This window comes from Phaethon aethereus, assembly GCF_964289735.1.
Source record: "Phaethon aethereus genome assembly, chromosome: 6".
NCBI classification, from domain to species: domain Eukaryota; kingdom Metazoa; phylum Chordata; class Aves; order Phaethontiformes; family Phaethontidae; genus Phaethon; species Phaethon aethereus.
Genome location: NC_138580.1, coordinates 10,360,606 through 10,386,417, shown reverse-complemented (window position 1 = coordinate 10,386,417; position 25,812 = coordinate 10,360,606). Strand labels below are relative to the sequence as shown.

The following is a 25,812-nucleotide window of genomic DNA, read 5'->3' as shown; positions in this document are numbered from 1 at the left end:
AACATTAGTCTTCAGGATCTTTCAATTCATCTTCAAGCCACTAGTCCAGCTGCTTTTTTACTTGTTACACTGACTTGAGGAAACTGGTTGGTAAGAGGAGTCTGAAACCACACAAAGCAGTATTATTTCTCTCTCTCCAGTTTAATCAGAACAGGCACAGGTCCAACACAAATCCTAAGTTGAATTTCCTACAAAAGAAATACTGGACACCAAAAAAAGCAAGATTGTGGTAAGCACTTATGACAAGAAGCTCATTAGTGGCCAACATTTTGCATTTGCATCATTATCAGTCTGATCTGCCAGATCTGATTCTTCTAAGTCAGTCCTCCTGAAAAGCTGATATACCATATAAAAAGCACATATTGTAAATCACAGAAAATGATGACAGTTTTCATCAGTGGTGAAAGAAGAGAGGGAAAGGCAGATTCAGCAATGTGCTGCTCTTACTTGTTGCACAATGTAGGATTTTTTTTGACCTGCATCACATTGGGAAAGAAGTGAGGTCTAAATAATTTCAAGCCTTTCAAACACAGTGGGCCAAATTCCCGACCGGCATGAAATGCTGCATATCTACTGAAATTGGGGGAGCTACGCCAGTTCAGCTGAGAACTTGGCTTTGCATGTCAGTTTATTCAGCAACGATTGCACTTGACGTGCAGCACAGAACAAGCATTTGTTTTTAAAAAGAAAACAGTGGAGTCTTTCAGTGCTAACCCAGCCTACAAATACTGCCGGTTCCAAGAACGGGATTAACTGTCCTTAGCTCAGGCTCCTATGTATTTGTGCAAAGGAAGAGTAAGAAGGAGGAAAAAAAGCATATTCTTCCCTCTTTGGCACACTGATGGAAGGTCTCTCCACTTGAGACAAGAAATGATGGTCTGTAGATCAGGACAACTTGGCTTTTCATTAGAACCTATAACTGACATATGCATTTAATATCCTTACAGGGACTTTCGCCCCCACCTGAACACCGTGTAATCACATCCCTCACCTTTACCTCACCATTACCAACCAAAGTGCCCAGGGCCAGATCACCGGTTTCTCACAAAGTTCAAAAGGACTGTGTCAATCTCAGCTAGAAGTTGCTAAAGCCATTTTCTTACAAAGTCTCTGGTGGCATGGCCAGGCTTACCCCAGGCATTCCTAGCCACTGAGGAAACAACTGGCACAGCTGGGTTAGAGGAAAACAGATGAGCCAAAACATGCTCTGGTGGTCACGGCCAACGAAGTGATGCCTTTGGAGAACAGCTGCAGATCAGAACAAGTCAATACAAACGCACTGCATCTGTAAGGCTCCCCTTCCCTTCTTGTTTTGAAACCCAAGATGAAATCAGCACGATTGCTTGTTGTCCTTTTCATTCTTGCAGCATTATGCAAAATGTTGGAGCTTCTCCTTGCATAATTTCTATCTGGTAAATTAAGTCGCAACCCTATTCCTCCCAGCTTTGCTCTTAGTTCACGTTTTCCCTGAATACGTGCACAAAACAAATGTTGCATTGAGGTTCGACTACCAAAAAAGTATTAAGTATCTGAAATGTAGGTTTATCTTACACAAGGCATACATTGAACTAATCAGAGAACAGAAGTAGTAGAATTACATTATGAATTCCAACAGGAACACATTCATAAATACAGATTTTCTTTCAACAAATACTTTGCCGTATTTGCTTAAAAGATGCAATTTCACGATTTCTACCAGCAAGTTGATAAAAAGCAGACCTTATGGCTGTAGCTGTGGACTTTGCCATTGCGAACACTCTGCAACATGTACACATACCCCTGCATAACTACAATGCAACAGGTCACTCCCCGCATAGAGGTTTTTAAGTGCAGAAGTCAAGGCAGGACTGCTGCCAGCGCAAAAAGCCAATCCTACCAACTTCGCCCTGGGGACGTTGCAGGTTGTGCGCCTGACACCGATGTACACGGCACACTGGACCGCCCTGAGCGCTCAGTCGGCCTGGCCTGGGGAAACGGACTAGTAGCCCCTTTCCCTTTATAGTCTTTTTTTATCCGCCTGTGTTGTTTCCTCTCTGCTGGAGTGCTGGGCAAGCTAAAAACCTAAGTTAACTGTGAAAGCGCAACAGGAGCTGCTAAACCTCTGCGCTTCAGAAATGAAGAGCACGAAAGGAAAAGCGCAAGAGAATGCAAAACTCCATTTCAACACGGATTTCGGCTCCAGTCAGATCGAGAAATGATCCCTACCTCTTCCCCAGCATGGCTTTTGAGCATTCGAAGTACAAACTCCCAGTATGCTGTCCGAGAAGCCCAGGCATAAAGTTTATCTCCTTTAATTTGAGGCTTTGTCATTTGACCGGGAGGAGGTAATCAGGGCACAGCTCTGGACCGTGCTGCTCAAAACATGACAACAGACACACCAAAAATCCAAGCTGGCTGCATGAAGCAATTAAAGTAGTGTTTACTATTCCGTGACAGTTAACATGTTGGAGTGACCTTTCATTTACTCTTTAGTACTGAACATTAAGCTGCAAAATTACTCATGCTCTGCATTATGTACCGGCATCAAAACTAGCAGCGTTAGGTAGCTATTCCCACCACAAGGCACACCTTCCCTCTGCCCAGCTGTATTGTATTCGATATTTAACATCACTTTCACAGGTTATATTCATCTGTTACCATTAGAAATTATTGGTAACGCTACTCCAAAGTGTAAAAAGCATATGCAAAATGTCCAGGGTGACGCAGCTGGTAAAATTATGTCCCTTCCTTATGTACTGGGAGAGAGAAAAAGGGAAGGCTGGTGTATGCCCATAGGTCCCCACGGCAGCTCCCAGCCAGATGGCGGGAGTACAGAAGCTACGGAGGAAAAATTTCTTTGTTTACTCTCCTTCTAGCAGCTTACAGCAGCCATGTTAAAAAGGGAGGCACAAGATGTGTTTCACGAGAGCCTGGCAGCCCGGCCGTTGGAACGTTCTCTCCAAAAGGGGCAACTTCCATCCGATACCCTCCGGCTGAACTTGGGCCTGGAGTTTCCATTCCCCAGGGCTACGCGCCAATAAAGAGGCTACAGATGGAAAGGTAAACTCTGCAGCAAAGCAGCTTTGCCAGGGTGCTTTTGACTGAACTTAGTGCTATGAGCAAGTAAAATGATGGTTATTCCCATCCTTGGCTGTAATCTCCCTGGCCAGATGCTTGGCATGCCCAGGACTCTGCATTTTGACAGCAGAGTTCGGATTTTTGGGTCACAGAATCACAGAATGGTAGGGGTTGGAAGGGACCTCTGAAGATCTGGTCCAACCCCCCTGCCAAGTCAGGGTCACCCAGGGCAGGCTGCACAGGAACGCGTCCAGTCGGGTTTGGAAGGTCTCCAGAGAAGGAGACTCCATCTGGGCAGCCTGTTCCAGTGCTCCGTTACCCTCACAGTAAGGAAGTTTTTCCTCGTGTTGAGGTGGAACTTCCTGCACTGCAGTTTATGCCTGTTGCCCCTCGTCCTGTCACTGGGCACTACTGAAAAGAGACTGGCTCCATCCTCGTGACAGCCACCCTTCAGAGATTTACAGACATTGATAAGGTCCCCTCTCAGCCTTCTCCAGACTAAACAGCCCCAGGTCTCTCAGCCTTTCCCCCTACGAGAGATGTTCCCGTCCCTTAATCATCCTTGTAGCCCTCCGTTGGGACTCCCTCCAGAAGTCCCCCGTCTCTCTTGAATTGAAGAGCCCAGAACTGGACACAATACTCCAGGGGCACAGGTTGCCCCATCCAACACAAAACACGGGTCTTTTCCATTTGCCTCCCCCCAGCTCTTTCCAACTTTCACCTGTGGTACTGTCCTGCTGTGGGACTTCCACGGGCACTGCATCTCACATACTGATGAGCCTCCTCCCCAGCCTTTCTTCAAGTCTGCCTGGAGGCTTTTTCATTACACACTTCTAAACCTCTATTTGTTACATCGAGCCAGTGACGGGCACTGCAAATGGACAGTCTGTGAATAGCAGAGTAACATTCAGTTCATATCCAGACCGGAACATTAATAAATACAAACACCGTATTATGGGATTCCCTCCCATTCGTGTTATTTTCATATTCATAGCAGCTATTTACAGCTAAATCTCTATTTTCTGTATTGCAACTCAAGCTATCTGGCTTATTTTCCCCCAGCTCAGATATTCCCATTGCAGATTCAAAAGGGAAAATTTTCAAAGGCTGCTCAGCATGCTAATTATGATAGAATCACTGCTGATTTGATCTTGCCGCCTTCTTTTTTAGTTATTTCTAGCCAGCTGTTTTGTGCAACCAATATGCCAGCTCAATGGTCAAAATTATTAGGAGATTGCTGATAGAGGGCAACTCAGCATATTTTAAAAATCAGTATCATTTCTTGAAGAAAGAAGAAACCTATCAAACAAGGTTGTAACTGTATTTAATGCACATTTTGCTTTTAACAGCAATTTGCCAGTTTAAACAGCATAGACCTTACAGTGCTTAATTAATGAGGAGGCTATAATGCTTATAAAGTTGTATCTAAAATATACCTCATTCATTATCTATTGAACAACATTAAGACAGTCTAACGTTATAATTACAGGCTATACAGTAGCAGCATGTTCACACCTCTACAGTTAAGGCCGTGTCAGCATTCTCATCATGAACCTTTTTCAGGGTTTGAACACAGCAGCCATAAAATTACAATGTAGTTTGAAAAAAATACAACATTCAAGATGTGAATCTTGTATTGACTTCAGTCAAATAAGAATAAAAATAATAAAACACATATAATAAAGGACTCCACCCGAATTTATTTTGGATGATTGCTGCCTTTGCACATGATCAAAATTTCCAAAATGAAATTTAAAAGAAGTTAGTGGAGAGCAGAGTCTAATCATGTTTAGATGAATCTGAGTGCAAAGTGTTGTAAAGTGGGTGCTACAGATGCACAATAACCACTTCTCACATACTGCACAGTTTAACATACAGAAGGCTGCTTCTGTGTAAATATTTAGACCAGCAGGTAAAAGCGATTCTACCACCAAATGAATAATAAAAACTACCCATCTCCAGTTGTATACACTTATTGGTCCTCATGAAAGTAAACAGTTCACCAAGTCAGCACACCGGCTACTGAGGTACCACATTATTCCCTACAGCTGGGTAAGAAACATCTGAATTTTTATGCCATTCCGTCATGCTGCCCACCAAGCCGAAGCCATTTGTTTAAGTAAAGAAGGCAGATGAAGCCAGATACTGTACGGAAAGGGACCCACGAGCTTCTTCAATGAAATGCTAGAGCCTGCCTAAGGAAACTCACCCTTAGGTTCATGCCCTAACAGTTTTCTTGGTTTTATTAATAAAACGTTTCTTATTGCTATATGGTTTGATTAAAACAAAATCTCTAGTCAGGGATCTCCTTAAATATGTTCTACCTCTGCTTCAAGCAAAGCGCATCTGTAAGTGCATTCCTGAAACATTACCCAAAGAAAGTGTGCTTCAGGTGTTGAATCGTCATGGAACCGTGATAAGCTGATGAAACTCTGTGGAGCTGCAGAACCAAGCTCTTCATACATCATTTGCTTATTTATTACTTTTACACTTCCCCGTTCAAGAAGTTTTCCTTTTCTGACCACCTCTTTCATTACAACGCTTTTGGAAGAACCTCACTGCATGCTTTCCAGACTTAGAGATAAGCATATAAGACTGAAAAGAGAGTTGCCTATTCCAAGCTTCGTGTACAATGCATACACACATTTTTTTAATAAAAACTTGTCTAAACTCTATCTGTTCTTTGGACCAGCTCCAGCCTCTCTAGGTGACTGTAACATGTCTTATAAACCTTTCATGGAAGACTTAAAAAAAATAGTACTTCAAGACAAAAAAAGGAAAATGAATACATTAAAACATCACCAACAGAGACAGAAGGGGGGAAAACAAAGAGGAGACACCCCGTGCCAAATTCACTGCTGGCACAGGTTAGCAGTGTCCTTTTGAAGTCTGCTTTCTGCTTTCTTGCCCGAGTTCTTTTATCTCATGGTCTTAAAAGGGAGCTGCAAAGCCAACAGGAAATTCCACGTATGCCCCCAAATATAGGTCACACACTAAAATCCTTCTTCTTAAGAAAGGACCCAATTAGCACACAGCCTATTTCAGCAGCCTGTCCTACCAGACTTTCTGTGCACAGGCACCTGTAAAATAGGGGTAACAGTATTTCTCTTCCTCAGAAAACTGCGATGAGAACAAATGCATTTATGGTTGCCTGGACCATAGTCACAGCAGTAAGGGCGACATCAGTACCTAAAATATTGCCTTGCCTCCTTCTGCCAATCCCTGCGAACAGAACAGGTAGTAGACAAGAACTATCAAGAGTAACATTGGTAATGGAGGGTTTATGACACTGTATGGTAGCGGCTGATTTATTTCAGCAGAATTAAGTTTCGCAATAAAAAACTCCCTAAGATTTTTTTTTTATAAGGGATCAAGACAAGTCAGCTTAAGGGATTGCACAAGAATGACCTGAATTGTATCCTGTTACTCAACAAAACAAATAGTTTCAGAGTCTGTCCACATCCGATGATGGGCCACAAATTCATATAGAAACATGTATACTGGTTGTACCAGGGGAAAAAAAATTGCAAATAATTTCCAGCCTCAGTTTCCATTTCTGTATTCTGTGATAGTGGGCACATACCACAGACAAATGAAATGCCATAGCAGTAACCCATACGATCCCTGTTATGATTCCTCACTTGTGATGTGAGTAAGAAGAATGATGCAGTGTGTTAATAGGCAGAAATCAGTTACTTATTGCATCAAAGCTCACCTGTAATCCATGAACTTCATAAAGGTATTACAGGCTATCATCATGGAAAGAGAAGATGATCTTTATTCCTAAATTTGAATCCCCTCTCTTTCACTGAGCTATTAAAAACAAATTCCTCGAAACTTCCAAGCTAAAAATGAAGAAATTTCAGCTACAGAAACATAGTGCAAAGGTTCAGTTTGGCACTGCAACATTACGGACAGACAACTTACGGTAAACTCAGCTTAGATTTGGAAAAAAGAATCCTGTAATTGAACCAATATTGTCAAATGTATTGCATACTATTGTAACTTCACAGTAATCAAAATCAGACATCAAGGTTTCTATAGAAGCAGCAATCACAGATTGCAGTAAAGTATACCACTCAAGGGAAAAAAAATTGCATTTTGGCAATTCCATAGTCAAGTGTTCCTTATGTTCCTCCAACAGTCATTTGTCAGGTATTTTCCTATTTAAAAGGTGCATATTGTTTCTCTTCAGTCCTCGTGAGACTTCTCTGCAATGACTTTGCATTCATACTGAAAAACAGAAGTTGACAAAATTAATAATATCAATTTACATAACTAATGAAAAGGGCTGCTATGAGAAGGGGTTTTCTACAAAATCGCTTATCTCGCACTTCACCCAGATAAGTTTGGTCTCCCTAAGTTCTTTGCACACACTGTTGGCTGCAATTTCTGTCTCCTTGAGCAGCAGAAAGAGCAGTTCAGACTTAGCAGATGGCCTGACTTCTCCCCAAACACAGGAGCTCTTATTTAGCTCCTGGTTCTGAAAGGACTAAAAGTATGCAATTGAGAGTGTACAGAGCAGTCACAGGCTGTACTCTGAGTAACAGTACTAACAGCCCACTAATGAGACCAAAAAGCAGTGATTATCGATTTCTACCTTACTCCACATCCCCAAGTCGAAGAGCCAGATAGTATACTTGAAGGAAGGAATGACAGGTAGATTAAAACTTTTACTAGAACGTAATCAAGCCTCCCTCCAAACTTACCATTGCCAGCTGCCTGCCAATATTGCCCATAGTTATTCCACCAGCAAAAAATATACATGGCAACCAGGAACGAACATAAAGGAAATCTGGAGACGTGTATCTGGAAAAGAACACACATTTTTGAGCTCAATGTTGTGCAATACATAGAGTCCTCCAATCACATGATAAAAATCCACAAATTTCAACTCAAAAGAGACATGTATTAGAGAAATTTAATTACTTGCAGCAAATAACAAAGGAGGCTTCCTATTGATTATAATCCCATTTGTTCAACTAAAAGCAGCATGTTACATTGTTGATGAGGTAGCAATTTTATTGAAATAAGCAACTTCCAACCATAAGACTCACAAACACATAAAAGCTTTCACGAACAGGCCAATTTATTTTACACTCAAAATTAAGTGCTGGCAACTTTGGAAGTCACATCAAATTCTACCCTTTCACTTACTCTGATTTTATGTTATAGTTTCAGGACACTATCACTTAACGTTAAAGGCATAAATACTTACTGATAAACTCCATTGTAGACCAGAAGTTGTGACACCAATGTGGCCAGGAAAGCAATTCCTATTCCAAGACCAAAGCCACTTCGTGATCTATCAAATGTCCACCACAGTCCAATTGACAGGGCTGCTAACGTGAGAGACAGCTGGATATTGTTAGCAAAATCCACTTTCTGTGTTGATTGTTAAGGGTAAACTTGGAAATATCATATACAAGTGTAAAGTAGTTTTCATTCTGTTTATCATATTTTGGCACAACAGAAAAGAATACCAAAAAAAAAAAAATACAGCACTAGCTGTATCAGTTATCACACAGGTATGAGATATAAGGAAATTATCATAGAATCATAGAATGGTTTGGATTGGAAGAGACCGTAAAGGTCACCTAGCTCCAAGCCCCCTGCCACAAGCAGGGACACCTACCAGACCACGCTGCTCAAAGCCCCATCCAACCTGGCCTTGAACACTTCCAGGGATGGGGTATCCACAACTTCTCTGGGAAACCTGCTCCAGTGCCTCACCACACTCATAGTGAAGGATTTCTTCTTTGTATCTAATCTAAATCTACCCTCCTTCAGTTTAAAGCTGTTACTCCTTGTCCTGTCACTACATGCCCTTGTAAAAAGGCCCTCTCCAGCTTTCTCGCAGGCCCCCTTTAGGTACCGGAAGGCTGCTTACTGCAGGTCTCCCCGGAGCCTTCTCTTCTCCAGGCTGAACCACCCCACCTCTCTCGGCCTGTATTCACAGGAGAGGTGTTCCACCCTTCTGATCACTTTGGTGGCCTTCTCTGGACCCACTCCAACAGGTCCAAGTCCTTCTTATGTTGGGGGCCCCAGAGCTGGATGCAGGACTCCCGGTAGGGTCTCACCAGAGCAGAGGGGGAGAATCCCCTCCCTCGTGCTGGCCACACTTCTTTAGATGCAGTCCAGGATACAACTGGCCCTGTAGGTGTTGCCAATCTATCAGGAAACAAAAAACTTATGACATTTCTTCATATTTTATAGGGTCTTAGCACTGTACAAGAGTAAAGAGACCATATACCTACCAGACAATGCCAGCATTTTATACAGACATACAATGCACATATTACTGTTCAGAGTAAGGACATCACATCTCATCCTTACCTAGTCCTTTATTACACTAAGCATGAAATCTTAAATCTAGCATTAGACTCCTCTAAATGACAAGGATTTACTGAAAAAAGGTATTTGTCACTTTTACTTAACTGCAATTTTAATTTTCATGCTAGTTTACATTCAGCTAAACATTAAAAATGTTAATGTTTTCTATAGAATGAAATGTAAGTAATATTATTGTGAAAGTATTCCTGTAAACCAATATTCAAAATCAGTCAACTCTGTGATAAAAGTGTGAAGTCACTGCAGATATCTTTGTAGTGTTTCACATTCTTCAAAACCTTTTGGAAATACTAACTCATCCTCACTACTCCTGTCCAAAACAGATTATTAAAAAGGAGGTGGTCAAGTTTCATAAGCCTGAAAGCAAATTCATGGGATGACGACATAAAAACATTGCCCTATTTTCCCACAAAGACCTGGAGAGAGACCTAGAGGAAATGAGAAAGAAGTTCAACTAACTGAAATAAATAATTATAGGATAAAAATCAATAGCATCAGAGGGAGGGGGTGTGAAGTCAAACAAGATGAAAAAATGCACCCAATATGGTAATGTGCAGAACTGTTAATAAGCTGAAAAGCAAGCAGTCTGGAGAGCTGTCAAGGAGGAAATAGAGACAGTACATTAATGATGTCCCAGAGTGTGCGTAAGAGCTGTTAGAAAACTGCAAGAAGGTTTGCTTTAAATAATCTGACCCATGCAGAGAGAAGCTATCAATTCTCTTGTATTTCTTAAAAGCAGTAAGTTGTGCGTTGCTTACACAACAGGTACGGTCCAGGTCGGCAAGAACCACAGGACCAGATGAATGCATCTTTGGCAAGGAGAGCAAGGTTTGTGAGGGACAGGGGGAATGACTCTGAACCTTGGCAGCTCCAGCTCATCCAGCCATACTGGATAGGATGGCTGGTGGGAACAAAACCAAACAGCAACAAAACCCATCTGAGGGCCAAGCCACCTCAGCAAGAATTCAGCCAGCTCTCAACATCTTTCACTTGCCCTCTTTTCCTGGAAATGAGGGGATTCAGTAGGATACGATCAGAACTTCTTAGCACGGTTTCTACAAACAGTGTTGGAGCTGACACTAAAGGAGATCAAAGTTCCAGATTATCAACTTCCTTTCTAATTAGGTTACAAGAACCCAGTTTTCACAGACAGATCCTGGTTTTACCTGACAGAGGACGCACTAGGCATGACTACACAAAACTGCTAAGACTCACAGCACTGCCACTAAGGAGTGTTAGTCCACGTGAAAACCACCCTATCACCCAGCATGTCCCCAGCTGCTTCAGAGGGATGCCAGTTTGAGCACACTTGTACAAGGATGTATCTGAATAGCTGCACAATTAGGAGTATAATGTACTGCAACATGCTGACTGACTTCTAATTGCTCTTACTGAATGTCCACAGGAGTGGTAACTACTCTCTCAGCATCAAGGCATCATTTGCAGAATGAAGTAACAACAACACTTACTGGCTTTGTGTAGTCCTGGTATTACCTGGTCCTGAGTTTTCCCCATTCTTTGCACAGGCTTCACTGATGACCTCAAGACTGGGCTTCAACCTCTTACTATGGTGTTAAAAGGGCATCAACCCTTGGAATGTCTTACAGCGCTTTTCTGTAATACGTACCACATAAGTATTTCCTCACATTTACTTTAATTATTCAAAGAAAATAAAGACTGTAAGTAAGACAAAAGCCCAATACGGAGACAATTCTAATAAAAATATTTTTCAGAACAGAAAGACGTGAGACTTACACCTCCAATATTGCTATGACAGTTTAACACTAACACATATTCTGCATTTCCCTTGCAAAAATGCTGCACGTTATATCTTTAACAACAATTCACCATGACTGACTATGTGAGCTTTGTTTTAGTGGAAACCCATTTGTTACCGCCAATGTCATTACAATACAGGATACAGCGCTGGCATGATTTATTCCCACAAAGACAGCTACACATCGCATTACACTGGACCATTCTCTCTTAAATTTATGTGGCTCTCCCAGATGTCTGTCCATGCATGGGTACAATAACCCAATCACAGCTGTGGAGACAGGAAAGAAAAAAGGCCCAGAAGTTAAAGCACTGGCAATATTTAACTAAAATAAAGACTATCTAGACTTCAACAATTATTGTGACTCCAAAACAGATCTTTTAAGGATAAATAGTACAAAACATACATTGTAAAAGAAGAGGAATGTCAAACAATTTCATTATTTAAAAAATCCTTGTAAAGCTTCAGCATCATCTTCAACCACTGCAGCAGTGACCTGGCAGAAGTATCAAAACAGAGACAATCTGAACGAGGGGCAGAGGATGAAAGAGCTCTGCAACCTACCAAAATCTGCAGTCTCACACTACAGTTCAAAAAAAAGCAGTAACAGCTTGCAGGCTGGCACTTTTGGAAATCCCACATTATTTAAAAATACATGTTTAAATAACTGCAAAACAAACACACCACAATAAGGGCAGAGTATGGTTTATAATCTCGATATTTTGTGTCTTTTGTTGTTGTTACAAGGGGGTTATGTTTGGATAATGTTTTTCTCTTCTTCAGTGTTACTATAAAGGCTCACACAGAAGAGGGAATGCCAAGAGCCTACAGTAGCTGTTGAATACAGAAAGCAAACAGGACTTTCAAACCCCAGGGAACTGCTATGCTCTTTGAATATTTCTTCATAAATTTGTTCTGTACTGCAATTGCAGCTGAAAAGACTGTTACCAACACAGCTGAGGAATAATGCTGGTGCTTAATGTCAAACTGGTGCTGTAGGAGAGGGGCAGAGCCTGAGTCATCGGTACGGACTCCAGTGCCCTCAGTCTGGCTGTTGGAGGTATGTTACGGCAAATGCTGTTTATTCTGCCAGAGAGGAAACTGATCTCCAGGATTCGGGAAAATAAATCACCAGTAAAGCTAAAGAGGAAAAAAAAAAAACAACCTCCTGACCAATTTTCTTGCCAAAGGCATTGGGCCAAACTGATGACTAATAACAGTGACGGATGAAAGAACTTCTCTGAAAGCAGCCTCGGTCACCACTGATTAGGAATATGCAAAATACCTTTATTCTGTTCATAACAATACACCATACTGTAGAGAAATGTTCATGCTGATTCCAGGAAGGCTGTGCCAAGAAGGAAGGGTAAGAAAATGGGTGAGTTATCAGCATCTACCACAGAGGTTCCCTGTATGTATGCTAGCAGAGAGGAGAAGGAAAGAAAATGGAGAAGAAAAGGCTGGTAAGAACTCAAACATCTCAGCAGGGGTCACTCCTACTTGGAAAAGACAATTAAAGCAGTTACATTTTTAAATCAGGTGGCTTAAAATCAAGTAGTGGAAATACCTAACAGGTGACTGACTACACTTTACAAGCCATACCCAGTCTTGCCATCAAAACCACCAACCCATCAGAAGCAGAAAGGCCCACAAGTTTCTTCTGAGATGATGGTGAGACCTAGCCTTCACGACTTCCCCACATGCAGCTGCAGAGAGTGTTCTCAGCCGACCCAGGAGAGCATAACGTGCAGCTTGATGCAAACAGTTGACAGTGCAAACATTATGGTGAACACTGCAAACTTTGTGTTGCTGCTGCAAGTTGGGATTCTGTCATTTCAGCTTCCACTACTCCATATACTCTAACCTTTACCAGACATGTTTGTTAAGACAATCAGTTTAAAGTATAGAAGAAAAATACAGCAAATGCAGGATACAATCCAGTAACTAATCCAGTCTCAGCAGCATAACAGAAAGAGGACCAAGAGGACTAGCAGATAAAGCAGGTATGTAACTGCCACCATAATACACCAAATGCATTTCCACAGTACAACAAAATGGGTAAGTTCAGAAAGATATATGGAGGGTTTCCTTTTAAATCAAGTTCCTCTATAACATCTGGGGTGTAGTATTTCAACAAGGTATCAAAAAGAAAGCAACTACACAACTAGGAAAAAAACAGACTTAAATATGATCATTAGCAAAACAGCCAACTGAAAAGCTAGTTTATTGACTCACATAAATACCCAGAAACATGAGCTTCTCAATGGTCTTAAAACTGACCTCTAGAAAGATACTGCCTTTACCGTAAAGGTTTGCTAAAGCAGAATCCTCCAGTACTGGCTGCTAAGAATATTCCCTTAGTAAACCATAAAACTGACCCATGGCATCAGCAATCTTCAGAGCCAAGCAGAAAGCCAAATTCCATCATGGAATATGCCTTGACACTTGAAGATGAAAGAAGAGGAAAAAGAGATATTTCTTAGTACCTACAGTAGACATCTCACTTAAACTAGCTAAACATGCAAAAGTCTCAACTCCCTACATGGTCACAGAAGAAATGGAGTATGTTCACATCATTCGACTTGATACACGAATCTGAGGTGCTCTGTTCTGCAACGCGCCTCTACAACTGCAAGCTGCGTGCCTGGCTTCAACTCCTTGAGACACACTTAGGTCTTCCAGCCTTACAGAACTAAAATGGTACCATGAACTGGAATGAGGAACAAAGGGAAAGCTGGACCGCAAAAGGGAGAATTACTCGGGGTGGCTTGCTGTGCTCAAAACAAGGTACTGTGTGCTCTACCATTTGGTACTTCCAGGGTATATTCAAGGGCTGTCTGTAGCACACACTCCTATAATCCAGCCTCAAAGTTACAAGTGGCACCACCTTCTAAAGTCTGTTAAACTTGTACTCTAACAGAGAAAAAGCAAAGGTTATGTTCTACTAACAATATTACAATATAACAAGTTAGCAGAACAATTTCTGGACACACACATGCATGTTGTGTATATACAGGGAGATTGGAACAGTCGTAGCTCGGAAAGGGTAGTGATGCTCGAAGAGAAATTTTTAATCTTCCACACCTTTCATATAGTTTTTTGTAACTATATAACTACCTATCCACCCTTTCATCTCCACACGCCAGGCGTACGTACACAACAACTTACCTGATGCTGTGCCACAGCAAGGTGGTACCCACCAAGCTGAGGAGAAGATGCTTGTGATCACATCAGGGGGGAAGAGAGTAACGTTTCTCTGGATCTGAAGCAAGTTTAATACTAATGCAAGAAATACGCCAATAAAAAACAGCACTATACCACGAATTACCAAATTCATGCCACGACTGGTTACAGATGAAATGTATGGGCCACACTTTTTTGGTAAGGTTGGCGTTGCATCATTTTCTGCCATGACTTATGTTCTCAGAGACATCCAACAGGCTGACTGAGGAGGATTCACTTGCAATCAATATTTTGATTTTCCTCAATTAGGAGATACCCAAACCCTGAAAAATAATAAAAAAGGGTGAAAAATTCAGATATAAGAAACATTAAATATATTTCTCTTAAATAAATTGGAGATTGGGTTAAAAGTATGGCTATTATATTTTTCTGAATTTTCTAAGGAGGCAAGTAGCCATTTGAGAGCAGAACCAACCACAGCTGCAAAAATGCCTTACAAAGAAAACAGGTTTTACAAATAGCTTTGTCTACTAGGAGGCAGACGAGGAGGAAACAAGTGGGATGTGGCAGCTAGGAATGTGAAACCACAAAGAAGAGGTGAAGCAATGAAACTGATATTAGATAAAGGCTTGCTTTGCAGTAACAATAAATTGCTTCTCTCCTCTCCTCTAAGCAACAACTGGAGATTATGTAATTCAGAAGCAAGTAAACACAGCCCTTAGTTTCAAGTCAGTCACAGTGGTTCACAGGTCTTTTTTCTTGAAGAGACGCCAGAAAACATTTCTCAACTGGAAAGTGAAATTTGAGAAATATTTTTCAGGATGGAGTCAGAATTCCAGCAATCCTGCAGAGCATCCAAGCCCTGATAAAAGCGAACAACTCAACAAACCAGAGACGTAACCTTAATGCAGAGAAATGCTTACTGAATTAACACACTTTTGGTGAAAGCTGCCATACGTTATTACAAACCGTAACTGTAATCAGGCACAAAAGAATCTGAGAGGGAAGGGAAAACGGAGCTCCCATGCACTAGGTAGCAACCTATGTGAGCAACTCCGCCAGCACTACAGGAATGGAAGAGTTCCCATCCCAATAACTCTTTTTAAAAAAACCTGTCCATCAAGAGTCTTGTTATACATGGATTCGGTGCCACACTCATGTACAACAACGATTTCGATCGACAGCTTAGCCACTTGGAACTTAAGAAAAAAAGCTCTGACATTGTTTTTAAATTTGAAACTGCCAACTGGTGGCGGCTTTCGTCAACTCTTACTTATGGCCACGCGAGTGCAAGGGGAGCCAAACCAGCGCATCCGTCCCCCTTCCTCCCTGGCTTCAGCAGATCCCGAGGACACTCTCTGAAGACACAGCAGTAGCACAGAGGACACAGCATTCACTTTTGCTGATCAAAAGCCAAAAGGGACGTTAAATGCATCCACGCTAGTTAAGATACTACAGGTAACTGCACAGAAGATGTGATGCTACACTGTGGCATCCTCCAACACTCAGAAAAAGTTCCAAGAGGCAAAACAAAAGGAAAAAAGAAAGTTCTGCTCATACATAACTTCCTGCTGGCAGTCTGGGGAGGCAGCAGTGTCCTCCTAAGAATATGGGCCTCTTCTACGCGACCAATTCTCCACGTTATTTGTAATCACAAACACATCTTGGGTGGGGAGGGGAAGAGGGCAACCACAGTCTCTGACTTAGTCAGCTTCCTGACTCACACTGAAGACCAAGATGTCTGCATCAAGGCTGGCACTGGTACTGCAACAGGCTTCCCTCAAGCAAAAAGGAGGTGCTCCAGATTTTTTTCTTCCCCTCCTCCAGATGGCATTGCAGTAGAGCTTGGATAATACATTTAGCCTCCCAGAAAGAAAGCAAGGAGTGACAAATACATCACTATTTCAGCTGAGAGTCTCCCCTGTCCCTGGGGACTTTGCCCACCAGGTGATCACAGGAATTCCCAGAATTTACAGGAAAGTCTTTTCAATACACAGCACCAAAGACTGTAGGTCCCGATTACAAACTCTGCAGGAATACCATACCTAATAGGGGCTTTTAAACTTGTCTTGTTCCTTCTTAGTTTTAGCTTTCCTAGGAAAACAAGCTCAATTCTTGACTCTCCACTTACTTCACCATCTCAATAGCTCTTGGCACTTCCTGAAGTCTGCACATTCCTTTTTTTTTTTCTTTCAATGCACAACCAGAGCTGATGCATATGATCCCATGTTCAGCTCTCACAGCCTTGTACAAGAAAGTTCACGCTTTTGTGCCTCTCTTTGTATGAGCTCTTCTACACACTGAAGATCACAATTTCTTTTTGCACTGTCATAAAGCAGTTGCTCACATCCTGTGATCCATTACTACATTGAAGTCTCTCTTCTTGCCTATTACTGAACTCCTTGTTCCTTGGTACCAGCCCGAAACCTTGCATGCTGAATTTCAGCCCATGGGTATTACTTAACTCTCACACTCAACGTCACTCCATTTTTCTTGTAGGATATCTCAGTCCTCTTTGGCCCTGCAAAAGGTTCTCAGCTTTGGATCATCAGCAAACATCATTACCGCATCCTATTTTGTGTGCCAAGGTCATCAACGAAAATACCAAGTGAGATCAGTCCCTGTCTTTGATGAAATCTATTAGTAATTTTCCCACATCCACTATTTCCCCATTTTATACTCTCTCTTGGTATCTCCCTCCAACAAGACTCTGCTTCTTGTAATTCTTCAAATACACTAATCTCCAACTTAACTAAGAATCATCAACTGTCCCACATAGCAATACTGATGTAAACACTGATGGGATCTTAGTGGTTTTTTTTTTTTTCCCTAGGAATGCTGATGACCAAATAAAAGCCCAATTTTATTTTGGCATAAACCAGTTTCAGAATATAAAATCTGCATTTACCTGATTTCCATTTATTTAAGACATCATTCATCAAATATAGGATATTTAATTGTGAAGACTTATCAAAATGTAACAGGACATCGCTATGCAAGGAAATCATTTACTGCTTTTATACAACCACTGCAGCTGCAAGTCATTCAAGGCACCAGCAACAGATTTTTACTGTGAGATAAATGGACTGACCACAGCAAGGGCACTTGGGTGGGTACGTCAGTGAATGTTTACAACAAGTAATGCAAAGTCCCAAATTAGCATGAGGCAGTAGTTTCCATCCTGGTTTCTCACCCCACATATTGTTCCTATTTGTTTTATCCAAGTTTCCAAATTTTTGCTGCTCATTAACTCTCAGACCTTCTGGCATGCCACAGAGCAATGAGGGAACCGAGCAAGGTGACCAACACTCATGTAAAGACTCTTCAATGCCTCAGACAGCCTGGGCTCACGATGCTCAAGCATGGCAAACATATTTACTATCGTCACTTTTCATGAAAATGGAAATTAAGATCTCTATAGAAGATATCACCACCTTCTTCTGGATTGGGGGGCTAATGTGCCTGCAGATAGAGAAGAAGATGTCTCTCTCCTTTTAAGCCTTGTATTTTACTGAGAGTTTCCACTCAGATGGGAATAATTCACATATTGAACCAACACTACTTCTGAGCCTTCCTCTCTCAGGAATGCATATTCAAAACTGCAACACCACACTGAAAGCTACAGGCATGGCTCTGCCACAAAGTCTCAGTTGTACTTCTCCTCCTCGGTGGCACACAGCTTCAACCCAAGCTTTTTAGCATACCATGCAAGAGCATTATATACAATTCACACGGCAACCACACGATGTTCGGTGTTGCGCAAAAAGTTAACAAGTAAGTTATCACCCGAGACATTTTCAAAACACTCAGTCACTTAACTGTCTTCTAATTAGAAGATCCGTCCTGCAAGCGCTCCCCAGTGCTCTTCAGGCTCATCAAGAGCCTTCTGCTGTGTGCGATTTGCAACTTCTGACAACATACAGACACATTAGGAACAACGCAGTGTAGTGAGGGCCAGGGAAGAGAAGGTTTATTTAAGCAACACCGCGCAGGAGACGGCAAAAATGATGAAGTGACAAGAAACCATCTGCGTTCTGCAAGGCAACGCCAAAAGCAAACCACCCCACTTCTCCGGGCCCTCTCGGCCCGACCATCAAGCCGGAGGCTTCATGCCAGCGCTAACACCTCCGCCCCAGGCCGGGCCCCCTGAGCAACGCCCGCCCGGGGCAGCCCCGGCGGGCCCGGCCGCGCAGGGCCCGGCCCGCAAGCAGCCGGCCCGGCTCCGCCGGCAGCCTCGCCAGGCTTAACTGCTGCCGGGGGAGCGGCTCCCGCCGTCCTCTCCCTCGCTCAGCCTCTGCGCCCGGGGACGGCGGGCGGCCGCCGCGGCCCCCGCCCCGCCGGACTGCCCGCCACTCGCGCCGCGCCCACAGCAGCCCGGTCCGCGGCGGGGCCCGCCGCCACCCCCGCCCCGAGGCAAGGCTCCGGCCGCGGCGCTGCCAGGGGCTCGGCCACCCGCGGGGAGGATGGGGCCGGGGGCTACCCGCCCCGCCCCGCCCGGCCCGGCCCGGCCCGACTATCGACCCAGGTCGGCTCGGCTCGGCTCGTCCAACCGCCCACTGCCTCGACCCACCCACCCGCTCCGCGCAGGAGCCGCCGCAGCCCCTAGACTCACTCGGCCTCCGCCATCTTCTCCCTCCCCGCGCCAGTCCCCGCCCCGCGCAGCCTCCTCAGCGCCCCGCCCGGCCCAGCCGAGCGGCTGACGGGAACAGTGGCGGAGCGGGCTGTGCGCGGAGCTGTGCGGGGCCCGGCCCGCCATGGGGGACCGGCTGCGTCCCTCCGGCCCGGCGCGGCCCGCGGGAGCCTGGCCCCGCGCTCCGCCACGGCGGTGCGAATCAGCTCGCAGGCGTGCTGGTCCGAAGGGCCCTGCGTGCAGAATGGATGGGGAAGCGCCAGAAACCTCATCAGGAGCCTGTACAACGCTGCCCCTTGCTTTGGAAAGGGGCTCGTTACCAAAATGACGATGAAAAGACACGTGCCGTTAGGCTTTTTGTACCGTGCTTGTGCTCCCAGCGGGGTTGGGGTTAGTGCCGCGGCGCATCCCCATCAGACGTTTCCGTCACAGAAACGGAGAAGCCGAAATAGTCGTTTCCCAGCTCAAACTGCCAGCCTGGCTCCGGCTCTGCTGAGCACCCGATCCGGCAAGGACTTTCACATGTGCTTAACTATTGATTGGGGCAAAAATGCGCAGCTCGTCACTGCAGAAACCGCACTTTCATCACCAGCCCAGGGCCTCTCGGGGAGAGCAGACAAGGTGAAGCAGAAAACAATTTGCTTTAACCCGTCTTAACGAGTAGTAAAGGCATCACGATTAAAAAATACCATTTCTTGTATGTGGGGAGGGGTGTAGAATACTGCTGTTACATTCATTTATATATCATACATATATTCATTCTACGATTATATTCATTATTCTATTAATGAGCTTCTTCCTGTCTCATTGCACTGATAATGAACACAATTTATTTAAAATATTTGCACATTGCATCCCACCAGGCTTAGTATTTCATGCCAAAGGCTCTGACAGAGCTTTCCACGTTATGAGGTCTGCAGTGATTCAGTGCAGACCCTCTTGCAGTTCCCAGAGCCACAGTAGGATAAGATGGAACCTGTAACTTTATTTACTATAGCAGCATCTTTAGTGATAATGCTGGTTCTTTGTGCTGGTATGTTGTGAACAATAGTGTATAAACTTGGAGGAGTGTATATGGGTGTATAATAGACATATTAAGAATGGAAAGGGGAGACGTCTGCAGCAGCAGAAACCCGTTGTGGTTTAGATGAGCCACAAATGAATTTTCAAATCATTCAACTTTAGTTTTTGTCAGACAGAAACATCTTTTTATTCTCAGTAATTTCAACCGAGCTGCTTGCCCTGTCTGCAGTTTAGATAGTTACTTTTCTGTACTTGTGTCCAAATTTTGAATTCAGAAAGACAAAAGCGTTTTTAATCAAATAAAATGGCCTTCCCTAATGTCAGATAAACGCCTTTGGCCAGCCACATGCCTGAGGCAGAGTGAAGCGCCCTTCCTCTTCCTGCCCTGAAGACCAGAACCACCAGAAAGCCTGAAAGCAGAAACTTTGTGTACATGAAGTGGGTGAATTAGAGAGGAAAGTGTGGCATAAGTGGGTGGAGACTGCAAGTGATTGCTGGATCTTTCCTTTTCTAGGCACATGTGTATATAGTCAGGTAATGATTTGTCTATAAATAACATTGGTTTAGTTAATAGTCAGGCTTGCCAGTGTGTTTTGTACTATAAAATTACAAGAGCTTAATTCCTACAAAAAATAAACAGATCATATGAGAAATTAGTTACATTACTAGAGGGATATTAAGTCTAATATGTGAGAAAATAAATAACCAGTGTTGGTGTAAATCAGTGCAACTCTAAGGCTTTATTGGCATTACTGATTTACAGTATGAAGACTCAGTCCTTACACCCATCTTGTTATCCTAGAGGGTACAATGTCCCATTGCACAAAAATGGGAGGAGCATGAGGGAAAAGCATACAAAACCATATCTGAATTGGTAATTGCCAAAATAAATACATTAGCAAATAGCTTGCAGACAAACGAGACAGACATGACCTGCAGAGAAATGTCATTTGCTCCAACTTTGACTGGAACTGCTATGAAACATCATGGAAGAGGCATCTTTTTTGGAAAGCAACGCGGAGCTGTTTGAGCTGGCAATATAGAATATTCTAGATTTAGTTTCGGGACATAACTATCGCTCTGGATATGACAAATCTGGCAATGAAAAACTCAGCAAATTTCATACAGAGCAGAGGAGCCTAGAGCAGCCACATATCTGTAGAAAAAGTGGAATTGCTGTCACATCCGTAACAGTAGCTTTTTAAAAGTTTTACTGTGTAAAGGCCTTCAAAGCTGCCTGGTACACTGGTTGCATGAGCCAAGGCCAGTTGGCTCAACTGGAGGTGTGTCCATAGCAGGACAATAAAGGAAGTGTGAGAAGATGATGGATGGATGGATGGATGGATGGATGGATGGATGGATGGATGGATGGATGGATGGATGAGATGAGATGGATGAGAAGGGGAGAGAGACAGTAAGAGTAGAGTAGAAAAACCTAACCTGAGTCTGCGGCGATCCATGATAAAATGACCAGGTGTTTGTGGAACTATATGCATGTGTAACTTGGGAAAAGCCTGTACGTATGACCAGAAAAAGCCTTCTGGAGAAGTCTGGAGCTGATTCCTGCTAGGGCTTCTGGAGTTTATGTAGATAAGGACAACATCAGCCCAAAGTTATTGTTCTTTCCCTAAGCATGCCTTTACTTTGTGCAGTAGTGGGGCAACTATAGAGTGCACTCAGTATAAGACCATCTGGGTAGGAGTCTTGTTCTCAGGGATTAGGCCAAGTTTGCTTTCTGTTAGGTATATGAATAAATGTCAGTAGAGCTCTTCAAGCATGGTCTGTAGATCCTGAATATCTATGGCGTCCCTTTAGCAGGAGTTCTGAAGCAGCCGGTTTGTGAGTTGTGCTGAAGGATGGCCGATGACCAACAGCAGTTTTGCAACAAGTGATGCCTGCCCCTTCCTCATTCCAAGTTCCAGACAACTACATCAAGTAGTGCTGTTATTTGGGGCCTTTAGCTAGGATTGTAAAAACAATGTTGTAAATTACAGATTTTTTTAAATCAAAATATTCTTTGGGAATATTAATCTCCTTCAAAGCCTTCTTGGAAGTCCTCCATGCATCCAGAAGGCTTCTGGAAGGCCTTCAGAAGTGAAGAATTGTAGAACTGGGCAATTTTCCACAAATGCCTTTTATTTCACCAGCTGAGACTGCTGTCTTGTCTCTTCTGTTATCTGCAAAAGAAGGCATAGTAGCCATCCTAGTTAGCACATAGCTGGGTTACAGGCAAAGATCAGCATAGCTTACAAGTCCTGCAACATATGGGGAGCTTGTTAGGCATAAAGAGGCAGCGTACTGTGAGTACAGAACAAGTTTGGGGTCTTGGCAAGAGCATAGTGTGCTGTGGATAAGTTCTATAAAATTGATTTTCCAATAGGTTTGGCATTTTAGAGAAGGAAAAAGAGACAGTAGCAATGTGAAACCATCAGATCATGTGCATTCTTACATAGGAAAAGGACTTCTGCTTATCTCAGGTTAGCAACAGGATACCCAGTTCTAGGGTTGATATCAAAGGCATTTTTGTTTGTTTATTTAGCCACTTGCAAAAGATGCTGGGTTGTCAGCTCCAGAGGCTAAAGTCCTTTATTTATTTACTGAAAGGTGCTGCATGGACAAATGCAGCATGAGTTTCCCTATATCACTCTGCCAGTGTGGCTCAGCCCTGATGTAGTTTCCATACTCATTCAGTACTTGCTAAAATAGTTACCCAGAGAGTAAACACTGCCAGCCATGGTCGTGGTTTCTGAGATATGGAGTCCATCCCAGTCAGAAGTTTACCAAGATAACCTCATTGCATCACATGGCAAAGAGCCACAAACAGCTGTAGTGCTGAAGGACTATGACATTTAAATAAGATACTGAAAATGCAAGGTTATCGTTGTGTTAGAATGCATCCAAATAAGGGATTTAGCAATTAAAGGCTTCCTACTGTATTTTTATAGCACCGTACAACATCTGCGTTCAATGGACAGACTAAACAGCTGGGACACTGAGCTTCACTGGGGCATATTTTTTTCAGTGATAAATTCTGATGGGAAGCAAGGACAGTGTGGGGCCTGAAGATACCAGAGAATGTATATGAATGCATTGCAGTCCTAGGTGTGTGTGCATGTGTCATAAGCATGTCACTTGCTAAGAGTCAAAATAAGGTCAGTGCAGATGAATGAGTATATGCAAAAAAGGCAGGAAGGAAATTCATGTCAAATCCAGCTAAAATTAGGTGGCTGAGTGGATGAGAAGAATGGTGTAAGAAATGCAAACAGAAAAACTGCAGTGTCTGAGAAGGAAAGCAGCCTTGCACAAGTAGTTAAAATATTTTCAAAACTCGATTAAAAGTATCTTAAATATATCTGTCATTGAAGATAGAAGGAAGTGGTTTCTCTATTAATATATTTAAGGTCTGGAGGTTCACAATTTCTCTGCAGCCATGAAATTCAGATTCCCTCCCTCCCTCCCTCATTCCCTCCCTCCCTCCCTCCCTCCCTCATTCCCTCCCTCCCTCATTCCCTCCCTCATTCCATTTGTGGCATCTCAGAACCACAAGGAAGGAAAAAATTCTGGCAACTGCATTTGAAAAGCTCCTACCCAACATCACAAGGCCTGCCATATAGTTGTTAGGAAGCAGTTGCAATGGCAATTGCATTTGGCAATACTGTTGACTTAACTTATTTCAATTGACTTTATATTTGTAGAGATACAGACCTTATATTTATGCCTACAGAAATTGTCAACAACCCATTTTAACTTATTTTGAGGTAGGGCGATAACCCACCCTATTTTGCTATTCACTGTACAAATAGAGAGAACCAGTCTACCCCTGCAGAGTTCACAGTAGCGAGAGCAGTGGATTCCTCCGCAGGTGGTAGAGAGAAATAGCACAGAGGGAGTGATCCTTCTGCTCATTTGATATCTCTATTTTACGTTAAAAAAATTGTCTTCTGGAGAGGGCTGTTTCTTTCCTTCACCTGTTGCTGACGGAAAAGGTGCCAAACTTCACAGACATCTAACTTTTAGGCCTCAGAATAAGGAGGTAATGATGTCATCCTGTGTAATTTGTTCAACAGCAGAGGATATCCAGGTCAGCATTGAGGAATGTTTGTGTTGCAAGGGGTCTCAGGCATGGCTGTATTGGAGAGCAGTCACTGCTGGCATTGACATTGCTGGGAAGGACACATTACAGAGCAGTTTGAAAAATGTCTGCTTCTCTTAGCCAACAGAAATCTGCAAATTTACAGTGACAATTCAAATGCCAGAAGTTCTCGTTTCCAACAAACATTTCCATTCTGCAGCATTCAACTCCCTCTCAAATTTGACCTTTCCCTAAGAAAGTACATGGTGCAAAATGCAAAAATAAAGGAACCAAGAGCTCACTTGGGGACATAATTTTTCATCGAAAGCCGTTTTAATGAAATATATGCCATCCGCCTTAGTTGCTTTTGACAGTCAGTAAGTGATTTAAGCGCCTAAACACAGGATTCAGGGTCTACCTTAGCAACACTTGAAGGCCTCCAGGACACCTGCATGGAGCTGGGGATGTGACAGCCCCATGCAGGACGCTGGCCTTCCTGAGAAATTCCCGTGCTGGCAGCCCTGTGCCATGAGCTCCGGCGAGGGCTGAGCACCAGGTGGGTGGCTCACCCAGCGCCTGCCGTGCCGAGGCCCAGAGCAAGAGGCGGGCTGCCACCCAGGCAGCCTCCGGGAGCCCTCCTGGCACGTGACGAGCAGCCTCGGCAAGCTTGGCAAGGAAAAAGTGAGGTCTGGTGTTTGGCAACCTGATTGTGCAAGGAACACGGGGGGGGGGGGGATAAACGGAGCGATAGCTAGCAACCGGCTCCACATAAGCCTCCCTCAAGCTATAAAAAGGCAGGAGGGATTAATAATCATCTGAGTCAGCACTCTTGGGTTTTTTGAGCTGCAAGATCACAGAGGCAACACTTGAGAGCCGTAGGCTGGAGGAGGAAAGAAGGCAGAAGAACATAATATAAAATAATATAATGGAATTTGTATTGTAAGAGTTTTCAGGCCTAAAAGATTGAAACCCTTTTCCTCTTTCCTTATTATTTACTGCTTTGGGTATAATCTTTATGAAAATATAAAGAATTGTCTTTTTCTTCCATAGTGACCCACCAGATAGTGTCAGCAATGAGTTGTTAGGCTGTCTCGGATTTCTGGGCTACTGCTTCAACTCGTCCTTTTCTGATGAAAGCAGGGCTTCAGCCGTGTCGTGTAAGATTTGATGTTACAACCAGAACGTGGGGTATGAACCTTCTGAACTTATATTTTAATGTGATGGCAAACATGTCTGTTAACAGAGTTAGTTATCTTCTCTTCTACATATTTTTTAAGGTTTAATGAGGAAGGCTTAAGAAGGTTTAATGAGGAAGATTTTTAAATTCATATCTGTTTTAGTAGAATTATCACACATAAGTGGAACCAAAGTACACAGGACTTTACATGTGCTGAAAAATATGTACCCAGCTGCATTGCTGAGGTGGATCACTGAACTACAGCCTAAATTGGCTCCTGGATTTTGTCTTACCCCTTCACTCGGCTACATATTTTGGACCTGAATTTCTGTTGGCGTTGTAAATTTACGCCAGTGAAGAATTTGGCCTTCACATTGCAGAAACACAAATAAAATCTCAGTATTGTGTTTGTGTTTGGATTGTTCCTAGGGTTTTTTTGTAGGGTTTTTTTCCCTTCCTTTTGCTCCACTGATTCATTTATGAAAAAAGATGATGACAATCAGGTTTCTGATGGTATTTCCATTACCCAGGAATTGAAGTTC

The 25,812-nt window shown here is 43.1% G+C and overlaps 1 protein-coding gene across 2 annotated transcripts; it reads right to left on the bottom strand.

The window, feature by feature from the left end:
- Positions 1–7,159: 7,159 nt before the first annotated feature.
- INSIG2 (insulin induced gene 2) lies at positions 7,160–14,597 on the bottom strand (the record flags this gene model as incomplete). 2 transcript variants are annotated; one of them, XM_082001829.1, is made up of 5 exons in its annotated part: positions 7,160–7,290; positions 7,767–7,866; positions 8,276–8,442; positions 11,331–11,455; positions 14,354–14,597. In XM_082001829.1, 5 exons carry the CDS (start codon positions 14,595–14,597, stop codon positions 7,249–7,251), a joined length of 678 nt encoding a protein of 225 aa, XP_081857955.1. In that variant the 3' UTR covers positions 7,160–7,248. The 2 variants fall into 2 exon arrangements, with proteins under 2 accessions (XP_081857955.1, XP_081857956.1); XM_082001830.1 differs by lacking the exon at positions 11,331–11,455 and having other exon boundaries at positions 14,505–14,597.
- Positions 14,598–25,812: the final 11,215 nt, after the last annotated feature.